At 53.2% G+C, this 23,165-nt stretch overlaps 1 protein-coding gene across 1 annotated transcript in view; it reads right to left on the reverse strand.

The window, feature by feature from the left end:
- Positions 1 to 23,165, reverse strand: part of LOC139599311 (trichohyalin-like) — a 42,912-nt gene that overhangs the window by 9,617 nt on the left and 10,130 nt on the right. The window contains exons 11-29 of the mRNA XM_071446513.1: positions 22,511 to 22,701; positions 20,986 to 21,205; positions 20,243 to 20,523; positions 18,887 to 19,046; positions 18,081 to 18,321; positions 17,320 to 17,465; positions 15,192 to 15,382; positions 13,667 to 13,886; positions 12,924 to 13,204; positions 11,568 to 11,727; positions 10,762 to 11,002; positions 10,001 to 10,146; positions 7,873 to 8,063; positions 6,348 to 6,567; positions 5,605 to 5,885; positions 4,249 to 4,408; positions 3,443 to 3,683; positions 2,682 to 2,827; positions 554 to 744 (exon numbers count right to left, since the gene is read on the reverse strand). Coding sequence (XP_071302614.1) covers positions 554 to 744; positions 2,682 to 2,827; positions 3,443 to 3,683; positions 4,249 to 4,408; positions 5,605 to 5,885; positions 6,348 to 6,567; positions 7,873 to 8,063; positions 10,001 to 10,146; positions 10,762 to 11,002; positions 11,568 to 11,727; positions 12,924 to 13,204; positions 13,667 to 13,886; positions 15,192 to 15,382; positions 17,320 to 17,465; positions 18,081 to 18,321; positions 18,887 to 19,046; positions 20,243 to 20,523; positions 20,986 to 21,205; positions 22,511 to 22,701 — 3,908 coding nt within the window. The remainder of the gene's footprint in view (positions 1 to 553; positions 745 to 2,681; positions 2,828 to 3,442; positions 3,684 to 4,248; positions 4,409 to 5,604; positions 5,886 to 6,347; positions 6,568 to 7,872; positions 8,064 to 10,000; positions 10,147 to 10,761; positions 11,003 to 11,567; positions 11,728 to 12,923; positions 13,205 to 13,666; positions 13,887 to 15,191; positions 15,383 to 17,319; positions 17,466 to 18,080; positions 18,322 to 18,886; positions 19,047 to 20,242; positions 20,524 to 20,985; positions 21,206 to 22,510; positions 22,702 to 23,165) is intronic.

Raw genomic sequence — 23,165 nt, forward strand, 5'->3', positions numbered from 1 at the left:
AGAATGCCCAGAGGCTGTTGAGAATTCCAGAGAGCTTTCCCTGCTGCTCTCTAACCAGCTCTACATCCTGTCCCACACTTCTCAAGAGTGTGCTTGGAAGCAGAAATGCCTCAAGATGGTCAGCAGGAGCCTCTGGCTTCACCCTGAATGGCAGCATGCTACTCCCAATGGGCCAAGGTAAGAGCCTGGAATGCTGAAGATGAGGCTTCCTGGTCTGAAGATCAGGATCATGTCAAGCGACTCAGAAAGGAACGAGGGATGTTCAATGCCCAGAACGAGGAACCAAACCCAAGAGAAACTTGAGGTTTCACTCAGCATCTGCATGGTTCAACTACTCCTCAGTTCAGGGCTGGCTGGATTGCTTTTGACATCCCACAGGAGTGTGCTCGGTGGCACAAACAGGAGCCCAAGGCTGACGAGAGCTTTGCTGGTTTTCGGTGCAAGAAAAACAACCTTCACATTGTGGCATTTATATTTTTTCCTTGAGACGCTTCCACATATTGTGTCCACGGAATGTAAAACCATCTGAAAAGTTTCAACTCCCGGCCTTTACCTGGTCTCCTCCAGCTGCCTGGCAAGGTCTTGTCGGAGCCACTCGGTGGCTGCCAGTCGGCCCTCAAGGTCAGCCTTCTGGGCCAGCAGCTCCTCCTCTCGCCACGCCTGGGCCACTTCATGTCCTTGGTCAGAGGATTCCTGGCTCAGCAGCTCCAGAGACCAGCTCGATGACTCTTCTTCCTCGGAAACCTGCAAGTGGGACAAGGTACAGCTGGAGCCCTTCCTCGGGAGCCCTGTGCAGAGCCAGCCAGTGCCACCTCTCAGGCAGCCAGAGGACAAGGAGCACCTGTGCCCTGGCCTCAAAGTTTCACAGCATCTGCCCCATGCAGCTCTGATAGCCTGGCCTGCCAAAAGCTTCTGGCAGTGTTCCCTTGGAAGTGCTGTGGCAGGCCCTGCTGCCTTGCCCGGGCCCAGACAGCTCCTTCCCAACAAACATCCCTACTGCAAACTCTGTGTTGCCACCCAAAACCACTGCATCTTCCATAACTGCCAATATAATTGACTCTAAGCACCAGCTGTGCTGAACATTTTCAGCCATTAGTCCAAAACTCAACTGGCATTAGTCCATCACTCTGCTCACCGGCTCCATTCCTTCCCACACCCAATCCAAACCCCCATGTGTTGCCTCCCCTTTTGTGGGCACAGGAGAAGCAGCTCCCCATGCCCAGCTTTTGGCCTGGAGCTGCTTTGAACAGCAAGCTCCAGAGCTGGATCAGTCATTCTGGGTGTGCCAGGAATCAGTCTGGCAGTCAGTGGCCTCTGGCTGGAGCCAGGCAGACAGACAAGGCTCTTTACCCAAGCAGGCCTGCACTGACAGGGATAGAGACCCACCTCTTCATGGGAAAAATCACTTGAATAATTCAGGGACACTGGAGTGGACTGAAGGTCAATGTCTCTGCCTGCCTGGATACAAATCTTTCCCTTCAGGGAGCCCAAGTGTTTCTTCAGAGACCCTCTGGCAAGTTCACTCTTGTTCAGTGCAGCACTCAGTACTTGAGTCTTGTCCCTCGATTTCTTCAAAGCAGCAGCCCCATGCTCCAAATCTTCTTGCAACTCTTCCCTCTCCACTTGTAATTCTTGATTATTTCCCTTATGATTGCTCATCTCAGGTGCATGCATTTGATTCTTCTTTTCCAGATATCTCATCTGCTGCTGGTACAATTCCCTTTCATGCTGCCAAAACAGGGAGAAAAAGGATCACTCATTCCCTCTCTTGCTTTGCTTTTCATACCAGATCTGGACTCCTCCTGCAGGGGCAGGCACAGACTGCCCCTCTCTCTCAGCCTCTCAGCATGCTGCAGAGCTTTGCTGGGCCCCCCTCCCCTTGATGCTGCATCTTTCCCAGCTCACTCAGCCCATCCCAGCTTCCCTTCTGCCCTTGCCTGACCTCCTGCAGCTCCACTCCAGGGCTCCTTTGGGGAGGAGCTGCCAGAACTGCAGCCAGGATTTCAAGTGCCCGCTAAGCGGGATTCAGGCAGTGCCACGAGGATGTGCTCTCCATCAGGGAGGAAGGGAAGAGCAAACAGCCGCAGCCTTTCATTCCCTGGGGCTGGGCTGACAGCAGTGCTTTTCCACCTCTCCTGTGTAGAGTTCCCATGGCTCCATGCCCCAGAGCCCCACTGCCCTCTCTGGGAGCAGCAATGGCCAGATCAGTCTGTCATTCTCTGCTGCCACTCAGGACCAGTTCTCCCCTTGCAGGCACACGTCCTGCTGGGGATCAGACCTTGGCTTTCCTCTCCTCTCTCCCCACTGGCTGCTCTCCCATGGCCAAGGCCAAACACCTTTCTATTAACAGCAAACTTTGTGTTCTCCTCCCTCTTTCCACATCCAGATATTTAGAAAGCTGAACATGGCATTGGACACCAGGAATTCCCCAAACCATGCAATGTCAATAGGGACACTGAGGACATTGAGAACTAAAGGTTCTAGAGCACAGAAGCCCAGCAGGGAGGAAAATCAGCAGCCTCAGCATTAACTGGCTTTGCCATGACTACAACATCTTCTCCTCCTTATTCAGTAGAATGCAATTAGAAAAGTTTAACTGGGAAAAGGTGCTCTTTAGAACTATGAGCACAAGGTCCAAACATAGCTAGGAAAGGGCCCTTTGTGGCATCTGCCAATCTCACCAGCACATCCTTCCTTTCCTTCTCCAGGTCCTCTAAATTCCTTTGCAAAGAGTGACAAAGAGTCACATCATCTTCCTTCAGGGCGATGGCGTCTTGCTTCTGGGAATTTTCATGAGAGATTTTCTGGTGTTCTGCTCTCAACATTGCTGGAGGAAGGAAGGGGAAGGAGGAGGGGAAAAGAAAAGTCAAGTTAAACTGATGTGCATCCTGCAGAGACAACAGCACTGTCTTCTCTACCTGCCTGTGTTTGCCAGGCCCTAAGCCCACAAAGGCTCCAAAGCGGACAGAAATGAAGGAAACTTCCGGGCAGAGAAAAAGGCAGGCATGAAAGGGGCAAGGATAAGAGGGATAGAAAAGTGTGTTTGCTCTTGGCCTTGTGCAGAGTGAACAATCTAAGAGAGACAAAGCACAGGGGATGCCTGTGCAGCCCTGCTCCAGAGAGGCCAATAGCCTGGAGGCTCTGGCAGGGCCTGGAGTTTGGGGGGAATGGAGCTGAGGCATCCAGCTACAGCTCCTTAGCACAGACACGGAGCCTGAGAGGCACCAGCTGTGCACGGGATCAGCCCTAGCACAGCCAGAGGGCACTGCCAGCCACAGCACCTTTCTCAAGAGAAAGCTTTCACTGGCATGTGGATGGAGAAATCTCCTGCTGGCTGTTTTTCTCCTCTGCCATCTCTGGGCACTTTTCCTCTGCGAGGCATCAGTGAGATCCCCACAGGTCAGACAGCATGGGGCAGTGGATGGGAGAGGAGAAGCTGTACCTTGCTCACTTTGCTCCAGCTGTTTCAGCAGCTCCTTATTGCGAGCCCTGAGATTGTCTCTCTGAGCCTGTCTCTTCCTCAGCTCCAGCTCCATGGCCTTACACTGTGTGGCAATGTCCACTGAGATTTCCTCAGAGCTCTGGAGCCTCACAAGCAGCTCAGACTCCTCAGTTTCCAATTGCTTCTGTCGAGTTTCCAAGAAAGCTGCCTTCTCCTTCACTGCCTCCAGCAGGGCCCAGGCCTGGAAGATGGATGCACAGAGCCTCAGGGACAGGGCTGCTCCTGAGGCTGCACAGCGGGCCACAGGGAGAGCAACGAAGGAGAAATGACTTCAAGCCAAACGCAGAAGGCACAGAAGCAAGGATGCCAATGGAGACAGATGGAGAGAAAACAGGGAAAGGGAGGCAATGGGCATCCTTGGGCTGCAGCTCGGAACAGCGGCTGAACTGGCTGTGCTGGAAGTGCCCTGCCCAGCCTGCCACAGCCACCTCTGTGTCCCCACATTGCTCAGTGCCGGGCACAGGCACCAACTCTGTCTGGGACAACACTGCCAACAGAGGGACAGAGAAGCTCCAGAGGAGTCTGCTGCTGCTTCTCCTCCCACATTTCCTGCTGGGACCCAGGAGAGGATGGGGGAAAACTTCTGCAGCAGAGACCAGATCCAGGCTCAGCCTCAGGGTGCAGCAGCAGCCCCGGGCAAAACACGGCAACTGTGGATGCTGCTGGCAGGGGAAAGAGGCTGGGGCCTGCAAGGCAAAGGTGCTGTTGTGTGTCCCTGGAGAAGAGGATGCCACTGCACAGCTTACCTGTGTGTTGAGCCCCAGCAGTTCTCTTCTATGCTCAGAATAGAGCTGCTCTGTCTCCTGAAGAGCAGATTGACACTGAGACACCTGATTTTGCAGTGCCAAGTTCTGCTCTTCCAGTGTCCTGAGGCACACATTCTTTTCTTCAAGAGACAGAATCAGCCTAGAAGGAAAGCAAGCAACACATTACTAAATGATATCACCTTTTATCAACTCTTAGGACTCACACCACCTCAGGGGGAAACTGCTCTGCCTGATGAGGTTTCTCTCAACAATATGGCTGTTTAGACTTGACTGTTCCCCCTGCAGTCCCTGACCAGCATGTGCCTACTCTGCTTTTGTCCCAGAATGAACAGCGAGTTCCTGCCTGCATGCCATACGTTCTTTCTGAGATGGGAATGTGAATACAAACCTAACAAAGTCTTGCAATGCAGACATTAGGGGAGAGGAACAATTTTCTTCTGACTAACCAGGCTCCAAAGCAGGGAGGCTTGGTCAGCATGGAAGAGACATTTCCTTCCCCCATCTTACACATCCAGGTAGCAGGAGCAGCACCCTAGAGCCAGGGAATCTCTGGCAAGTTCCCGAAGATTTACCAGCACCCATCCTACTTTCAGCTGGAGAAACAAAGGCCAAAAGGGCAACTGAGGCTTGGAGCACAAACTGATGGAAGATGCAGAAGGCTCCAGGCAAGCAGGAGTGCCCTGCCTTTGCTTTGTCTTCTTCTTGGAGGAAGAATCCTGTGGCACTGAAGCCTGGCAGGATTTGATCAGCTACATGAGCCCCCCATAGCTTGGTCCTGTTCCTTGCATTCTTTGCACAGTCAGAAATGCCTGTGACTGTGCAGGGTGGCAGGGACCCTGCTTGACCCCCTGCAGGCAGCGGGGGACATTGGATGAGGAACCATGCAACAGAGACATTCTTGTTTCTGGGCTGCCTCCAAGGCCAAGCTGGCCTAGAGCAGCACTCAGGGCCTTAAGATGGTTCTGCCCAGAAAAAGCATGAGATGCCAGGCTGATCCAGACCCCAAAGGCTTCAAGTTACAGGATCCAAGGTAGAGCTGATGGATGTATGCAGCTCCTTACAGTGCACCTCGGGCAGTGTCAACACACCCACCTAACCACACAATAACCCCTAGAGGGAAAGGGCTTCCCCAGAAGACTTTGTCTTCAGAAAAACTCTATCTGAAGGCTTGAAAGAAAAGAAAATGAAACTCAGCATTCAGATAATGAGACGTGTCTGCACGGGGAGTGCAGAACCTGCCATGTAGGAAATGCTGCCAGAGTCCCTGGCAGGTGCAAAGATGGCAAAGAGGGAATCCATTCAGCACCATGCAGAGTCCCACAGGCTTTCATTTACCTGGCCTTGTCCTTCTCTAGAGCATTGACAGAAGCCTGCAATTCTGAATTTTGCTGTGCCACTTCTTCCCATTGAATCCATTCCCTCTCCAAGTAGTCCAGATGCACTTGCAGCTCCTTGTTCTGATGTTGTGCCTCCTCCAGCATCTTCTGGATCTTCTCAAGCTCCAACAGCTTCTGCCTGGACTCTTCCTGTGTCTCCCTCACATCTTGCTGGGCTCTCTGTGCAGTCCTTTCCTGGCACTCTTGGGAGGCTGCCAGCTGAGATGTCAACTCTGCCACCTCCAGTCAAACAGAACAAAGCAGTCAGAGGCTACAGCCACAGCTTCTCACACTCAGCCACAGCACAGGCTGTGAGCAAAGGTAAAGGACAACTTTCCACTCCTCCCTGTCCTGAGAGCACCAGATTCACAAAGGACATGGACAACTTGTTTCACTCTCTAAGTGGCCCACCCGCAAGGGCACCTGAGAAAGCACCTGCCAAAGCAAGGCTAGCAAGAAGAGGCCAGCAGGAATCCATGCTGCTGCTTGCTGGCCAGCAGCACAGAGGACTAGCCCAGCTGTCCAGAGCAGCAGCTGACATTCAGCAGAGCCCTGAGTGTCCTTCAGAGCAGCTGCCATGGAGCCCCCAGAGCACGAGACAGCCCCAGGGCTCACCCCAGCAGCTGCTGCTCTGCCATGGAAAAGCAAGAAGGCCACAGACCCCTTGCTGCATGACTGCAGTGCCACTGCTCTTTCCCTCACCTGCTTTTCTAGAGCCTCCCTCTGCTCAAGGAGGAGATTCCTTTCCTCTTTGAGGCCTTGTAGCTCTTCCTCGTGCCTCCTCTGCGCTGCCTGGGCTTCTCTGCGAGCTCCCTGCAGCTCCCCTTGCAGCTCTGCCTCCACACGCTTCCAGGTCATCTCCAGCTGAGCCATCTGCTGGTGAGCAGCAAACAGCCTGGATTGCAGGCTCTCCTTTGCTGACCTACAAGTTGCAAAGATGGACAGACGTGAGTTGCTTGCTCCAGACACCCACAGCCGGTTATTCCAGGACGACGTGGCTCAAGATCCCCACGCCTGAGGATGGAAAATGGGTCAGCTGGAAACTCGTCCAGAGAAGGCACATCTGGGCCATTTCCAGAGCAGAGCAGGGCTTCTGAGGGACTGCCCAGGCCTTCCTTATGGCCTGCCATAGCACAGGCAGCCCAGCCCAACTTGGCCTCAACAGCCAAACCTTCACTTGCTGCTCCTGACCTATGACTCTGGCTAGCTGTGCCCAAACAGGCTGGAGCAACAAGCAAAAGCCCAGTCCCTGCTCACAGCCCTTCTCTCATCAGCACTTCCAAGCTGCTCTGCAGGGGGACAGAACAGACTCTTGTCCTGGCTGACTCCTGACTTTTTAATGCTCTTGATAATGGACAGAAAGGTACATCATCTTCCAGACACCCGGGATTTAACGAGGCTTCAGAACTACTTTGCAGATACAGTAAAATCTCATGGTCGTGGCAGCACCTGTGAAAAATCAGATCACCCTTTTGTCTGAACAACAACTACCTCGATGCAGAGACTGCAGTCTCAACTCTTGCAAGGTCCAGGAGTAGACTTGCTGCCTTTATTTGAGTGTTGCTGAACAAGCAGGCAGTAGCCCAAGGGACTTGTCCTTCTTTACACAGTGAGAGGGACCATGCAAAGGCACCTTGGCAGGTTTGGCAGCTGGGTGCCCACCAACAATCAGCAAGAATGCCCAGAGGCTGTTGAGAATTCCAGAGAGCTTTCCCTGCTGCTCTCTAACCAGCTCTACATCCTGTCCCACACTTCTCAAGAGTGTGCTTGGAAGCAGAAATGCCTCAAGATGGTCAGCAGGAGCCTCTGGCTTCACCCTGAATGGCAGCATGCTACTCCCAATGGGCCAAGGTAAGAGCCTGGAATGCTGAAGATGAGGCTTCCTGGTCTGAAGATCAGGATCATGTCAAGCGACTCAGAAAGGAACGAGGGATGTTCAATGCCCAGAACGAGGAACCAAACCCAAGAGAAACTTGAGGTTTCACTCAGCATCTGCATGGTTCAACTACTCCTCAGTTCAGGGCTGGCTGGATTGCTTTTGACATCCCACAGGAGTGTGCTCGGTGGCACAAACAGGAGCCCAAGGCTGACGAGAGCTTTGCTGGCTTTCGGTGCAAGAAAAACAACCTTCACATTGTGGCATTTATATTTTTTCCTTGAGACGCTTCCACATATTGTGTCCACGGAATGTAAAACCATCTGAAAAGTTTCAACTCCCGGCCTTTACCTGGTCTCCTCCAGCTGCCTGGCAAGGTCTTGTCGGAGCCACTCGGTGGCTGCCAGTCGGCCCTCAAGGTCAGCCTTCTGGGCCAGCAGCTCCTCCTCTCGCCACGCCTGGGCCACTTCATGTCCTTGGTCAGAGGATTCCTGGCTCAGCAGCTCCAGAGACCAGCTCGATGACTCTTCTTCCTCGGAAACCTGCAAGTGGGACAAGGTACAGCTGGAGCCCTTCCTCGGGAGCCCTGTGCAGAGCCAGCCAGTGCCACCTCTCAGGCAGCCAGAGGACAAGGAGCACCTGTGCCCTGGCCTCAAAGTTTCACAGCATCTGCCCCATGCAGCTCTGATAGCCTGGCCTGCCAAAAGCTTCTGGCAGTGTTCCCTTGGAAGTGCTGTGGCAGGCCCTGCTGCCTTGCCCGGGCCCAGACAGCTCCTTCCCAACAAACATCCCTACTGCAAACTCTGTGTTGCCACCCAAAACCACTGCATCTTCCATAACTGCCAATATAATTGACTCTAAGCACCAGCTGTGCTGAACATTTTCAGCCATTACTCCAAAACTCAACTGGCATTAGTCCATCACTCTGCTCACCGGCTCCATTCCTTCCCACACCCAATCCAAACCCCCATGTGTTGCCTCCCCTTTTGTGGGCACAGGAGAAGCAGCTCCCCATGCCCAGCTTTTGGCCTGGAGCTGCTTTGAACAGCAAGCTCCAGAGCTGGATCAGTCATTCTGGGTGTGCCAGGAATCAGTCTGGCAGTCAGTGGCCTCTGGCTGGAGCCAGGCAGACAGACAAGGCTCTTTACCCAAGCAGGCCTGCACTGACAGGGATAGAGACCCACCTCTTCATGGGAAAAATCACTTGAATAATTCAGGGACACTGGAGTGGACTGAAGGTCAATGTCTCTGCCTGCCTGGATACAAATCTTTCCCTTCAGGGAGCCCAAGTGTTTCTTCAGAGACCCTCTGGCAAGTTCACTCTTGTTCAGTGCAGCACTCAGTACTTGAGTCTTGTCCCTCGATTTCTTCAAAGCAGCAGCCCCATGCTCCAAATCTTCTTGCAACTCTTCCCTCTCCACTTGTAATTCTTGATTATTTCCCTTATGATTGCTCATCTCAGGTGCATGCATTTGATTCTTCTTTTCCAGATATCTCATCTGCTGCTGGTACAATTCCCTTTCATGCTGCCAAAACAGGGAGAAAAAGGATCACTCATTCCCTCTCTTGCTTTGCTTTTCATACCAGATCTGGACTCCTCCTGCAGGGGCAGGCACAGACTGCCCCTCTCTCTCAGCCTCTCAGCATGCTGCAGAGCTTTGCTGGGCCCCCCTCCCCTTGATGCTGCATCTTTCCCAGCTCACTCAGCCCATCCCAGCTTCCCTTCTGCCCTTGCCTGACCTCCTGCAGCTCCACTCCAGGGCTCCTTTGGGGAGGAGCTGCCAGAACTGCAGCCAGGATTTCAAGTGCCCGCTAAGCGGGATTCAGGCAGTGCCACGAGGATGTGCTCTCCATCAGGGAGGAAGGGAAGAGCAAACAGCCGCAGCCTTTCATTCCCTGGGGCTGGGCTGAGAGCAGTGCTTTTCCACCTCTCCTGTGTAGAGTTCCCATGGCTCCATGCCCCAGAGCCCCACTGCCCTCTCTGGGAGCAGCAATGGCCAGATCAGTCTGTCATTCTCTGCTGCCACTCAGGACCAGTTCTCCCCTTGCAGGCACACGTCCTGCTGGGGATCAGACCTTGGCTTTCCTCTCCTCTCTCCCCACTGGCTGCTCTCCCATGGCCAAGGCCAAACACCTTTCTATTAACAGCAAACTTTGTGTTCTCCTCCCTCTTTCCACATCCAGATATTTAGAAAGCTGAACATGGCATTGGACACCAGGAATTCCCCAAACCATGCAATGTCAATAGGGACACTGAGGACATTGAGAACTAAAGGTTCTAGAGCACAGAAGCCCAGCAGGGAGGAAAATCAGCAGCCTCAGCATTAACTGGCTTTGCCATGACTACAACATCTTCTCCTCCTTATTCAGTAGAATGCAATTAGAAAAGTTTAACTGGGAAAAGGTGCTCTTTAGAACTATGAGCACAAGGTCCAAACATAGCTAGGAAAGGGCCCTTTGTGGCATCTGCCAATCTCACCAGCACATCCTTCCTTTCCTTCTCCAGGTCCTCTAAATTCCTTTGCAAAGAGTGACAAAGAGTCACATCATCTTCCTTCAGGGCGATGGCGTCTTGCTTCTGGGAATTTTCATGAGAGATTTTCTGGTGTTCTGCTCTCAACATTGCTGGAGGAAGGAAGGGGAAGGAGGAGGGGAAAAGAAAAGTCAAGTTAAACTGATGTGCATCCTGCAGAGACAACAGCACTGTCTTCTCTACCTGCCTGTGTTTGCCAGGCCCTAAGCCCACAAAGGCTCCAAAGCGGACAGAAATGAAGGAAACTTCCGGGCAGAGAAAAAGGCAGGCATGAAAGGGGCAAGGATAAGAGGGATAGAAAAGTGTGTTTGCTCTTGGCCTTGTGCAGAGTGAACAATCTAAGAGAGACAAAGCACAGGGGATGCCTGTGCAGCCCTGCTCCAGAGAGGCCAATAGCCTGGAGGCTCTGGCAGGGCCTGGAGTTTGGGGGGAATGGAGCTGAGGCATCCAGCTACAGCTCCTTAGCACAGACACGGAGCCTGAGAGGCACCAGCTGTGCACGGGATCAGCCCTAGCACAGCCAGAGGGCACTGCCAGCCACAGCACCTTTCTCAAGAGAAAACTTTCACTGGCATGTGGATGGAGAAATCTCCTGCTGGCTGTTTTTCTCCTCTGCCATCTCTGGGCACTTTTCCTCTGCGAGGCATCAGTGAGATCCCCACAGGTCAGACAGCATGGGGCAGTGGATGGGAGAGGAGAAGCTGTACCTTGCTCACTTTGCTCCACCTGTTTCAGCAGCTCCTTATTGCGAGCCCTGAGATTGTCTCTCTGAGCCTGTCTCTTCCTCAGCTCCAGCTCCATGGCCTTACACTGTGTGGCAATGTCCACTGAGATTTCCTCAGAGCTCTGGAGCCTCACAAGCAGCTCAGACTCCTCAGTTTCCAATTGCTTCTGTCGAGTTTCCAAGAAAGCTGCCTTCTCCTTCACTGCCTCCAGCAGGGCCCAGGCCTGGAAGATGGATGCACAGAGCCTCAGGGACAGGGCTGCTCCTGAGGCTGCACAGCGGGCCACAGGGAGAGCAACGAAGGAGAAATGACTTCAAGCCAAACGCAGAAGGCACAGAAGCAAGGATGCCAATGGAGACAGATGGAGAGAAAACAGGGAAAGGGAGGCAATGGGCATCCTTGGGCTGCAGCTCGGAACAGCGGCTGAACTGGCTGTGCTGGAAGTGCCCTGCCCAGCCTGCCACAGCCACCTCTGTGTCCCCACATTGCTCAGTGCCGGGCACAGGCACCAACTCTGTCTGGGACAACACTGCCAACAGAGGGACAGAGAAGCTCCAGAGGAGTCTGCTGCTGCTTCTCCTCCCACATTTCCTGCTGGGACCCAGGAGAGGATGGGGGAAAACTTCTGCAGCAGAGACCAGATCCAGGCTCAGCCTCAGGGTGCAGCAGCAGCCCCGGGCAAAACACGGCAACTGTGGATGCTGCTGGCAGGGGAAAGAGGCTGGGGCCTGCAAGGCAAAGGTGCTGTTGTGTGTCCCTGGAGAAGAGGATGCCACTGCACAGCTTACCTGTGTGTTGAGCCCCAGCAGTTCTCTTCTATGCTCAGAATAGAGCTGCTCTGTCTCCTGAAGAGCAGATTGACACTGAGACACCTGATTTTGCAGTGCCAAGTTCTGCTCTTCCAGTGTCCTGAGGCACACATTCTTTTCTTCAAGAGACAGAATCAGCCTAGAAGGAAAGCAAGCAACACATTACTAAATGATATCACCTTTTATCAACTCTTAGGACTCACACCACCTCAGGGGGAAACTGCTCTGCCTGATGAGGTTTCTCTCAACAATATGGCTGTTTAGACTTGACTGTTCCCCCTGCAGTCCCTGACCAGCATGTGCCTACTCTGCTTTTGTCCCAGAATGAACAGCGAGTTCCTGCCTGCATGCCATACGTTCTTTCTGAGATGGGAATGTGAATACAAACCTAACAAAGTCTTGCAATGCAGACATTAGGGGAGAGGAACAATTTTCTTCTGACTAACCAGGCTCCAAAGCAGGGAGGCTTGGTCAGCATGGAAGAGACATTTCCTTCCCCCATCTTACACATCCAGGTAGCAGGAGCAGCACCCTAGAGCCAGGGAATCTCTGGCAAGTTCCCGAAGATTTACCAGCACCCATCCTACTTTCAGCTGGAGAAACAAAGGCCAAAAGGGCAACTGAGGCTTGGAGCACAAACTGATGGAAGATGCAGAAGGCTCCAGGCAAGCAGGAGTGCCCTGCCTTTGCTTTGTCTTCTTCTTGGAGGAAGAATCCTGTGGCACTGAAGCCTGGCAGGATTTGATCAGCTACATGAGCCCCCCATAGCTTGGTCCTGTTCCTTGCATTCTTTGCACAGTCAGAAATGCCTGTGACTGTGCAGGGTGGCAGGGACCCTGCTTGACCCCCTGCAGGCAGCGGGGGACATTGGATGAGGAACCATGCAACAGAGACATTCTTGTTTCTGGGCTGCCTCCAAGGCCAAGCTGGCCTAGAGCAGCACTCAGGGCCTTAAGATGGTTCTGCCCAGAAAAAGCATCAGATGCCAGGCTGATCCAGACCCCAAAGGCTTCAAGTTACAGGATCCAAGGTAGAGCTGATGGATGTATGCAGCTCCTTACAGTGCACCTCGGGCAGTGTCAACACACCCACCTAACCACACAATAACCCCTAGAGGGAAAGGGCTTCCCCAGAAGACTTTGTCTTCAGAAAAACTCTATCTGAAGGCTTGAAAGAAAAGAAAATGAAACTCAGCATTCAGATAATGAGACGTGTCTGCACGGGGAGTGCAGAACCTGCCATGTAGGAAATGCTGCCAGAGTCCCTGGCAGGTGCAAAGATGGCAAAGAGGGAATCCATTCAGCACAATGCAGAGTCCCACAGGCTTTCATTTACCTGGCCTTTTCCTTCTCTAGAGCATTGACAGAAGCCTGCAATTCTGAATTTTGCTGTGCCACTTCTTCCCATTGAATCCATTCCCTCTCCAAGTACTCCAGATGCACTTGCAGCTCCTTGTTCTGATGTTGTGCCTCCTCCAGCATCTTCTGGATCTTCTCAAGCTCCAACAGCTTCTGCCTGGACTCTTCCTGTGTCTCCCTCACATCTTGCTGGGCTCTCTGTGCAGTCCTTTCCTGGCACTCTTGGGAGGCTGCCAGCTGAGATGTCAACTCTGCCACCTCCAGTCAAACAGAACAAAGCAGTCAGAGGCTACAGCCACAGCTTCTCACACTCAGCCACAGCACAGGCTGTGAGCAAAGGTAAAGGACAACTTTCCACTCCTCCCTGTCCTGAGAGCACCAGATTCACAAAGGACATGGACAACTTGTTTCACTCTCTAAGTGGCCCACCCGCAAGGGCACCTGAGAAAGCACCTGCCAAAGCAAGGCTAGCAAGAAGAGGCCAGCAGGAATCCATGCTGCTGCTTGCTGGCCAGCAGCACAGAGGACTAGCCCAGCTGTCCAGAGCAGCAGCTGACATTCAGCAGAGCCCTGAGTGTCCTTCAGAGCAGCTGCCATGGAGCCCCCAGAGCACGAGACAGCCCCAGGGCTCACCCCAGCAGCTGCTGCTCTGCCATGGAAAAGCAAGAAGGCCACAGACCCCTTGCTGCATGACTGCAGTGCCACTGCTCTTTCCCTCACCTGCTTTTCTAGAGCCTCCCTCTGCTCAAGGAGGAGATTCCTTTCCTCTTTGAGGCCTTGTAGCTCTTCCTCGTGCCTCCTCTGCGCTGCCTGGGCTTCTCTGCGAGCTCCCTGCAGCTCCCCTTGCAGCTCTGCCTCCACACGCTTCCAGGTCATCTCCAGCTGAGCCATCTGCTGGTGAGCAGCAAACAGCCTGGATTGCAGGCTCTCCTTTGCTGACCTACAAGTTGCAAAGATGGACAGACGTGAGTTGCTTGCTCCAGACACCCACAGCCGGTTATTCCAGGACGACGTGGCTCAAGATCCCCACGCCTGAGGATGGAAAATGGGTCAGCTGGAAACTCGTCCAGAGAAGGCACATCTGGGCCATTTCCAGAGCAGAGCAGGGCTTCTGAGGGACTGCCCAGGCCTTCCTTATGGCCTGCCATAGCACAGGCAGCCCAGCCCAACTTGGCCTCAACAGCCAAACCTTCACTTGCTGCTCCTGACCTATGACTCTGGCTAGCTGTGCCCAAACAGGCTGGAGCAACAAGCAAAAGCCCAGTCCCTGCTCACAGCCCTTCTCTCATCAGCACTTCCAAGCTGCTCTGCAGGGGGACAGAACAGACTCTTGTCCTGGCTGACTCCTGACTTTTTAATGCTCTTGATAATGGACAGAAAGGTACATCATCTTCCAGACACCCGGGATTTAACGAGGCTTCAGAACTACTTTGCAGATACAGTAAAATCTCATGGTCGTGGCAGCACCTGTGAAAAATCAGATCACCCTTTTGTCTGAACAACAACTACCTCGATGCAGAGACTGCAGTCTCAACTCTTGCAAGGTCCAGGAGTAGACTTGCTGCCTTTATTTGAGTGTTGCTGAACAAGCAGGCAGTAGCCCAAGGGACTTGTCCTTCTTTACACAGTGAGAGGGACCATGCAAAGGCACCTTGGCAGGTTTGGCAGCTGGGTGCCCACCAACAATCAGCAAGAATGCCCAGAGGCTGTTGAGAATTCCAGAGAGCTTTCCCTGCTGCTCTCTAACCAGCTCTACATCCTGTCCCACACTTCTCAAGAGTGTGCTTGGAAGCAGAAATGCCTCAAGATGGTCAGCAGGAGCCTCTGGCTTCACCCTGAATGGCAGCATGCTACTCCCAATGGGCCAAGGTAAGAGCCTGGAATGCTGAAGATGAGGCTTCCTGGTCTGAAGATCAGGATCATGTCAAGCGACTCAGAAAGGAACGAGGGATGTTCAATGCCCAGAACGAGGAACCAAACCCAAGAGAAACTTGAGGTTTCACTCAGCATCTGCATGGTTCAACTACTCCTCAGTTCAGGGCTGGCTGGATTGCTTTTGACATCCCACAGGAGTGTGCTCGGTGGCACAAACAGGAGCCCAAGGCTGACGAGAGCTTTGCTGGTTTTCGGTGCAAGAAAAACAACCTTCACATTGTGGCATTTATATTTTTTCCTTGAGACGCTTCCACATATTGTGTCCACGGAATGTAAAACCATCTGAAAAGTTTCAACTCCCGGCCTTTACCTGGTCTCCTCCAGCTGCCTGGCAAGGTCTTGTCGGAGCCACTCGGTGGCTGCCAGTCGGCCCTCAAGGTCAGCCTTCTGGGCCAGCAGCTCCTCCTCTCGCCACGCCTGGGCCACTTCATGTCCTTGGTCAGAGGATTCCTGGCTCAGCAGCTCCAGAGACCAGCTCGATGACTCTTCTTCCTCGGAAACCTGCAAGTGGGACAAGGTACAGCTGGAGCCCTTCCTCGGGAGCCCTGTGCAGAGCCAGCCAGTGCCACCTCTCAGGCAGCCAGAGGACAAGGAGCACCTGTGCCCTGGCCTCAAAGTTTCACAGCATCTGCCCCATGCAGCTCTGATAGCCTGGCCTGCCAAAAGCTTCTGGCAGTGTTCCCTTGGAAGTGCTGTGGCAGGCCCTGCTGCCTTGCCCGGGCCCAGACAGCTCCTTCCCAACAAACATCCCTACTGCAAACTCTGTGTTGCCACCCAAAACCACTGCATCTTCCATAACTGCCAATATAATTGACTCTAAGCACCAGCTGTGCTGAACATTTTCAGCCATTACTCCAAAACTCAACTGGCATTAGTCCATCACTCTGCTCACCGGCTCCATTCCTTCCCACACCCAATCCAAACCCCCATGTGTTGCCTCCCCTTTTGTGGGCACAGGAGAAGCAGCTCCCCATGCCCAGCTTTTGGCCTGGAGCTGCTTTGAACAGCAAGCTCCAGAGCTGGATCAGTCATTCTGGGTGTGCCAGGAATCAGTCTGGCAGTCAGTGGCCTCTGGCTGGAGCCAGGCAGACAGACAAGGCTCTTTACCCAAGCAGGCCTGCACTGACAGGGATAGAGACCCACCTCTTCATGGGAAAAATCACTTGAATAATTCAGGGACACTGGAGTGGACTGAAGGTCAATGTCTCTGCCTGCCTGGATACAAATCTTTCCCTTCAGGGAGCCCAAGTGTTTCTTCAGAGACCCTCTGGCAAGTTCACTCTTGTTCAGTGCAGCACTCAGTACTTGAGTCTTGTCCCTCGATTTCTTCAAAGCAGCAGCCCCATGCTCCAAATCTTCTTGCAACTCTTCCCTCTCCACTTGTAATTCTTGATTATTTCCCTTATGATTGCTCATCTCAGGTGCATGCATTTGATTCTTCTTTTCCAGATATCTCATCTGCTGCTGGTACAATTCCCTTTCATGCTGCCAAAACAGGGAGAAAAAGGATCACTCATTCCCTCTCTTGCTTTGCTTTTCATACCAGATCTGGACTCCTCCTGCAGGGGCAGGCACAGACTGCCCCTCTCTCTCAGCCTCTCAGCATGCTGCAGAGCTTTGCTGGGCCCCCCTCCCCTTGATGCTGCATCTTTCCCAGCTCACTCAGCCCATCCCAGCTTCCCTTCTGCCCTTGCCTGACCTCCTGCAGCTCCACTCCAGGGCTCCTTTGGGGAGGAGCTGCCAGAACTGCAGCCAGGATTTCAAGTGCCCGCTAAGCGGGATTCAGGCAGTGCCACGAGGATGTGCTCTCCATCAGGGAGGAAGGGAAGAGCAAACAGCCGCAGCCTTTCATTCCCTGGGGCTGGGCTGAGAGCAGTGCTTTTCCACCTCTCCTGTGTAGAGTTCCCATGGCTCCATGCCCCAGAGCCCCACTGCCCTCTCTGGGAGCAGCAATGGCCAGATCAGTCTGTCATTCTCTGCTGCCACTCAGGACCAGTTCTCCCCTTGCAGGCACACGTCCTGCTGGGGATCAGACCTTGGCTTTCCTCTCCTCTCTCCCCACTGGCTGCTCTCCCATGGCCAAGGCCAAACACCTTTCTATTAACAGCAAACTTTGTGTTCTCCTCCCTCTTTCCACATCCAGATATTTAGAAAGCTGAACATGGCATTGGACACCAGGAATTCCCCAAACCATGCAATGTCAATAGGGACACTGAGGACATTGAGAACTAAAGGTTCTAGAGCACAGAAGCCCAGCAGGGAGGAAAATCAGCAGCCTCAGCATTAACTGGCTTTGCCATGACTACAACATCTTCTCCTCCTTATTCAGTAGAATGCAATTAGAAAAGTTTAACTGGGAAAAGGTGCTCTTTAGAACTATGAGCACAAGGTCCAAACATAGCTAGGAAAGGGCCCTTTGTGGCATCTGCCAATCTCACCAGCACATCCTTCCTTTCCTTCTCCAGGTCCTCTAAATTCCTTTGCAAAGAGTGACAAAGAGTCACATCATCTTCCTTCAGGGCGATGGCGTCTTGCTTCTGGGAATTTTCATGAGAGATTTTCTGGTGTTCTGCTCTCAACATTGCTGGAGGAAGGAAGGGGAAGGAGGAGGGGAAAAGAAAAGTCAAGTTAAACTGATGTGCATCCTGCAGAGACAACAGCACTGTCTTCTCTACCTGCCTGTGTTTGCCAGGCCCTAAGCCCACAAAGGCTCCAAAGCGGACAGAAATGAAGGAAACTTCCGGGCAGAGAAAAAGGCAGGCATGAAAGGGGCAAGGATAAGAGGGATAGAAAAGTGTGTTTGCTCTTGGCCTTGTGCAGAGTGAACAATCTAAGAGAGACAAAGCACAGGGGATGCCTGTGCAGCCCTGCTCCAGAGAGGCCAATAGCCTGGAGGCTCTGGCAGGGCCTGGAGTTTGGGGGGAATGGAGCTGAGGCATCCAGCTACAGCTCCTTAGCACAGACACGGAGCCTGAGAGGCACCAGCTGTGCACGGGATCAGCCCTAGCACAGCCAGAGGGCACTGCCAGCCACAGCACCTTTCTCAAGAGAAAACTTTCACTGGCATGTGGATGGAGAAATCTCCTGCTGGCTGTTTTTCTCCTCTGCCATCTCTGGGCACTTTTCCTCTGCGAGGCATCAGTGAGATCCCCACAGGTCAGACAGCATGGGGCAGTGGATGGGAGAGGAGAAGCTGTACCTTGCTCACTTTGCTCCAGCTGTTTCAGCAGCTCCTTATTGCGAGCCCTGAGATTGTCTCTCTGAGCCTGTCTCTTCCTCAGCTCCAGCTCCATGGCCTTACACTGTGTGGCAATGTCCACTGAGATTTCCTCAGAGCTCTGGAGCCTCACAAGCAGCTCAGACTCCTCAGTTTCCAATTGCTTCTGTCGAGTTTCCAAGAAAGCTGCCTTCTCCTTCACTGCCTCCAGCAGGGCCCAGGCCTGGAAGATGGATGCACAGAGCCTCAGGGACAGGGCTGCTCCTGAGGCTGCACAGCGGGCCACAGGGAGAGCAACGAAGGAGAAATGACTTCAAGCCAAACGCAGAAGGCACAGAAGCAAGGATGCCAATGGAGACAGATGGAGAGAAAACAGGGAAAGGGAGGCAATGGGCATCCTTGGGCTGCAGCTCGGAACAGCGGCTGAACTGGCTGTGCTGGAAGTGCCCTGCCCAGCCTGCCACAGCCACCTCTGTGTCCCCACATTGCTCAGTGCCGGGCACAGGCACCAACTCTGTCTGGGACAACACTGCCAACAGAGGGACAGAGAAGCTCCAGAGGAGTCTGCTGCTGCTTCTCCTCCCACATTTCCTGCTGGGACCCAGGAGAGGATGGGGGAAAACTTCTGCAGCAGAGACCAGATCCAGGCTCAGCCTCAGGGTGCAGCAGCAGCCCCGGGCAAAACACGGCAACTGTGGATGCTGCTGGCAGGGGAAAGAGGCTGGGGCCTGCAAGGCAAAGGTGCTGTTGTGTGTCCCTGGAGAAGAGGATGCCACTGCACAGCTTACCTGTGTGTTGAGCCCCAGCAGTTCTCTTCTATGCTCAGAATAGAGCTGCTCTGTCTCCTGAAGAGCAGATTGACACTGAGACACCTGATTTTGCAGTGCCAAGTTCTGCTCTTCCAGTGTCCTGAGGCACACATTCTTTTCTTCAAGAGACAGAATCAGCCTAGAAGGAAAGCAAGCAACACATTACTAAATGATATCACCTTTTATCAACTCTTAGGACTCACACCACCTCAGGGGGAAACTGCTCTGCCTGATGAGGTTTCTCTCAACAATATGGCTGTTTAGACTTGACTGTTCCCCCTGCAGTCCCTGACCAGCATGTGCCTACTCTGCTTTTGTCCCAGAATGAACAGCGAGTTCCTGCCTGCATGCCATACGTTCTTTCTGAGATGGGAATGTGAATACAAACCTAACAAAGTCTTGCAATGCAGACATTAGGGGAGAGGAACAATTTTCTTCTGACTAACCAGGCTCCAAAGCAGGGAGGCTTGGTCAGCATGGAAGAGACATTTCCTTCCCCCATCTTACACATCCAGGTAGCAGGAGCAGCACCCTAGAGCCAGGGAATCTCTGGCAAGTTCCCGAAGATTTACCAGCACCCATCCTACTTTCAGCTGGAGAAACAAAGGCCAAAAGGGCAACTGAGGCTTGGAGCACAAACTGATGGAAGATGCAGAAGGCTCCAGGCAAGCAGGAGTGCCCTGCCTTTGCTTTGTCTTCTTCTTGGAGGAAGAATCCTGTGGCACTGAAGCCTGGCAGGATTTGATCAGCTACATGAGCCCCCCATAGCTTGGTCCTGTTCCTTGCATTCTTTGCACAGTCAGAAATGCCTGTGACTGTGCAGGGTGGCAGGGACCCTGCTTGACCCCCTGCAGGCAGCGGGGGACATTGGATGAGGAACCATGCAACAGAGACATTCTTGTTTCTGGGCTGCCTCCAAGGCCAAGCTGGCCTAGAGCAGCACTCAGGGCCTTAAGATGGTTCTGCCCAGAAAAAGCATCAGATGCCAGGCTGATCCAGACCCCAAAGGCTTCAAGTTACAGGATCCAAGGTAGAGCTGATGGATGTATGCAGCTCCTTACAGTGCACCTCGGGCAGTGTCAACACACCCACCTAACCACACAATAACCCCTAGAGGGAAAGGGCTTCCCCAGAAGACTTTGTCTTCAGAAAAACTCTATCTGAAGGCTTGAAAGAAAAGAAAATGAAACTCAGCATTCAGATAATGAGACGTGTCTGCACGGGGAGTGCAGAACCTGCCATGTAGGAAATGCTGCCAGAGTCCCTGGCAGGTGCAAAGATGGCAAAGAGGGAATCCATTCAGCACAATGCAGAGTCCCACAGGCTTTCATTTACCTGGCCTTTTCCTTCTCTAGAGCATTGACAGAAGCCTGCAATTCTGAATTTTGCTGTGCCACTTCTTCCCATTGAATCCATTCCCTCTCCAAGTAGTCCAGATGCACTTGCAGCTCCTTGTTCTGATGTTGTGCCTCCTCCAGCATCTTCTGGATCTTCTCAAGCTCCAACAGCTTCTGCCTGGACTCTTCCTGTGTCTCCCTCACATCTTGCTGGGCTCTCTGTGCAGTCCTTTCCTGGCACTCTTGGGAGGCTGCCAGCTGAGATGTCAACTCTGCCACCTCCAGTCAAACAGAACAAAGCAGTCAGAGGCTACAGCCACAGCTTCTCACACTCAGCCACAGCACAGGCTGTGAGCAAAGGTAAAGGACAACTTTCCACTCCTCCCTGTCCTGAGAGCACCAGATTCACAAAGGACATGGACAACTTGTTTCACTCTCTAAGTGGCCCACCCGCAAGGGCACCTGAGAAAGCACCTGCCAAAGCAAGGCTAGCAAGAAGAGGCCAGCAGGAATCCATGCTGCTGCTTGCTGGCCAGCAGCACAGAGGACTAGCCCAGCTGTCCAGAGCAGCAGCTGACATTCAGCAGAGCCCTGAGTGTCCTTCAGAGCAGCTGCCATGGAGCCCCCAGAGCACGAGACAGCCCCAGGGCTCACCCCAGCAGCTGCTGCTCTGCCATGGAAAAGCAAGAAGGCCACAGACCCCTTGCTGCATGACTGCAGTGCCACTGCTCTTTCCCTCACCTGCTTTTCTAGAGCCTCCCTCTGCTCAAGGAGGAGATTCCTTTCCTCTTTGAGGCCTTGTAGCTCTTCCTCGTGCCTCCTCTGCGCTGCCTGGGCTTCTCTGCGAGCTCCCTGCAGCTCCCCTTGCAGCTCTGCCTCCACACGCTTCCAGGTCATCTCCAGCTGAGCCATCTGCTGGTGAGCAGCAAACAGCCTGGATTGCAGGCTCTCCTTTGCTGACCTACAAGTTGCAAAGATGGACAGACGTGAGTTGCTTGCTCCAGACACCCACAGCCGGTTATTCCAGGACGACGTGGCTCAAGATCCCCACGCCTGAGGATGGAAAATGGGTCAGCTGGAAACTCGTCCAGAGAAGGCACATCTGGGCCATTTCCAGAGCAGAGCAGGGCTTCTGAGGGACTGCCCAGGCCTTCCTTATGGCCTGCCATAGCACAGGCAGCCCAGCCCAACTTGGCCTCAACAGCCAAACCTTCACTTGCTGCTCCTGACCTATGACTCTGGCTAGCTGTGCCCAAACAGGCTGGAGCAACAAGCAAAAGCCCAGTCCCTGCTCACAGCCCTTCTCTCATCAGCACTTCCAAGCTGCTCTGCAGGGGGACAGAACAGACTCTTGTCCTGGCTGACTCCTGACTTTTTAATGCTCTTGATAATGGACAGAAAGGTACATCATCTTCCAGACACCCGGGATTTAACGAGGCTTCAGAACTACTTTGCAGATACAGTAAAATCTCATGGTCGTGGCAGCACCTGTGAAAAATCAGATCACCCTTTTGTCTGAACAACAACTACCTCGATGCAGAGACTGCAGTCTCAACTCTTGCAAGGTCCAGGAGTAGACTTGCTGCCTTTATTTGAGTGTTGCTGAACAAGCAGGCAGTAGCCCAAGGGACTTGTCCTTCTTTACACAGTGAGAGGGACCATGCAAAGGCACCTTGGCAGGTTTGGCAGCTGGGTGCCCACCAACAATCAGCAAGAATGCCCAGAGGCTGTTGAGAATTCCAGAGAGCTTTCCCTGCTGCTCTCTAACCAGCTCTACATCCTGTCCCACACTTCTCAAGAGTGTGCTTGGAAGCAGAAATGCCTCAAGATGGTCAGCAGGAGCCTCTGGCTTCACCCTGAATGGCAGCATGCTACTCCCAATGGGCCAAGGTAAGAGCCTGGAATGCTGAAGATGAGGCTTCCTGGTCTGAAGATCAGGATCATGTCAAGCGACTCAGAAAGGAACGAGGGATGTTCAATGCCCAGAACGAGGAACCAAACCCAAGAGAAACTTGAGGTTTCACTCAGCATCTGCATGGTTCAACTACTCCTCAGTTCAGGGCTGGCTGGATTGCTTTTGACATCCCACAGGAGTGTGCTCGGTGGCACAAACAGGAGCCCAAGGCTGACGAGAGCTTTGCTGGTTTTCGGTGCAAGAAAAACAACCTTCACATTGTGGCATTTATATTTTTTCCTTGAGACGCTTCCACATATTGTGTCCACGGAATGTAAAACCATCTGAAAAGTTTCAACTCCCGGCCTTTACCTGGTCTCCTCCAGCTGCCTGGCAAGGTCTTGTCGGAGCCACTCGGTGGCTGCCAGTCGGCCCTCAAGGTCAGCCTTCTGGGCCAGCAGCTCCTCCTCTCGCCACGCCTGGGCCACTTCATGTCCTTGGTCAGAGGATTCCTGGCTCAGCAGCTCCAGAGACCAGCTCGATGACTCTTCTTCCTCGGAAACCTGCAAGTGGGACAAGGTACAGCTGGAGCCCTTCCTCGGGAGCCCTGTGCAGAGCCAGCCAGTGCCACCTCTCAGGCAGCCAGAGGACAAGGAGCACCTGTGCCCTGGCCTCAAAGTTTCACAGCATCTGCCCCATGCAGCTCTGATAGCCTGGCCTGCCAAAAGCTTCTGGCAGTGTTCCCTTGGAAGTGCTGTGGCAGGCCCTGCTGCCTTGCCCGGGCCCAGACAGCTCCTTCCCAACAAACATCCCTACTGCAAACTCTGTGTTGCCACCCAAAACCACTGCATCTTCCATAACTGCCAATATAATTGACTCTAAGCACCAGCTGTGCTGAACATTTTCAGCCATTACTCCAAAACTCAACTGGCATTAGTCCATCACTCTGCTCACCGGCTCCATTCCTTCCCACACCCAATCCAAACCCCCATGTGTTGCCTCCCCTTTTGTGGGCACAGGAGAAGCA

Source organism: Agelaius tricolor, unplaced genomic scaffold, assembly GCF_023055355.1.
Source record: "Agelaius tricolor isolate 1412-34295 unplaced genomic scaffold, bAgeTri1.0.p SCAF_23, whole genome shotgun sequence".
Lineage (NCBI taxonomy): Eukaryota > Metazoa > Chordata > Aves > Passeriformes > Icteridae > Agelaius > Agelaius tricolor.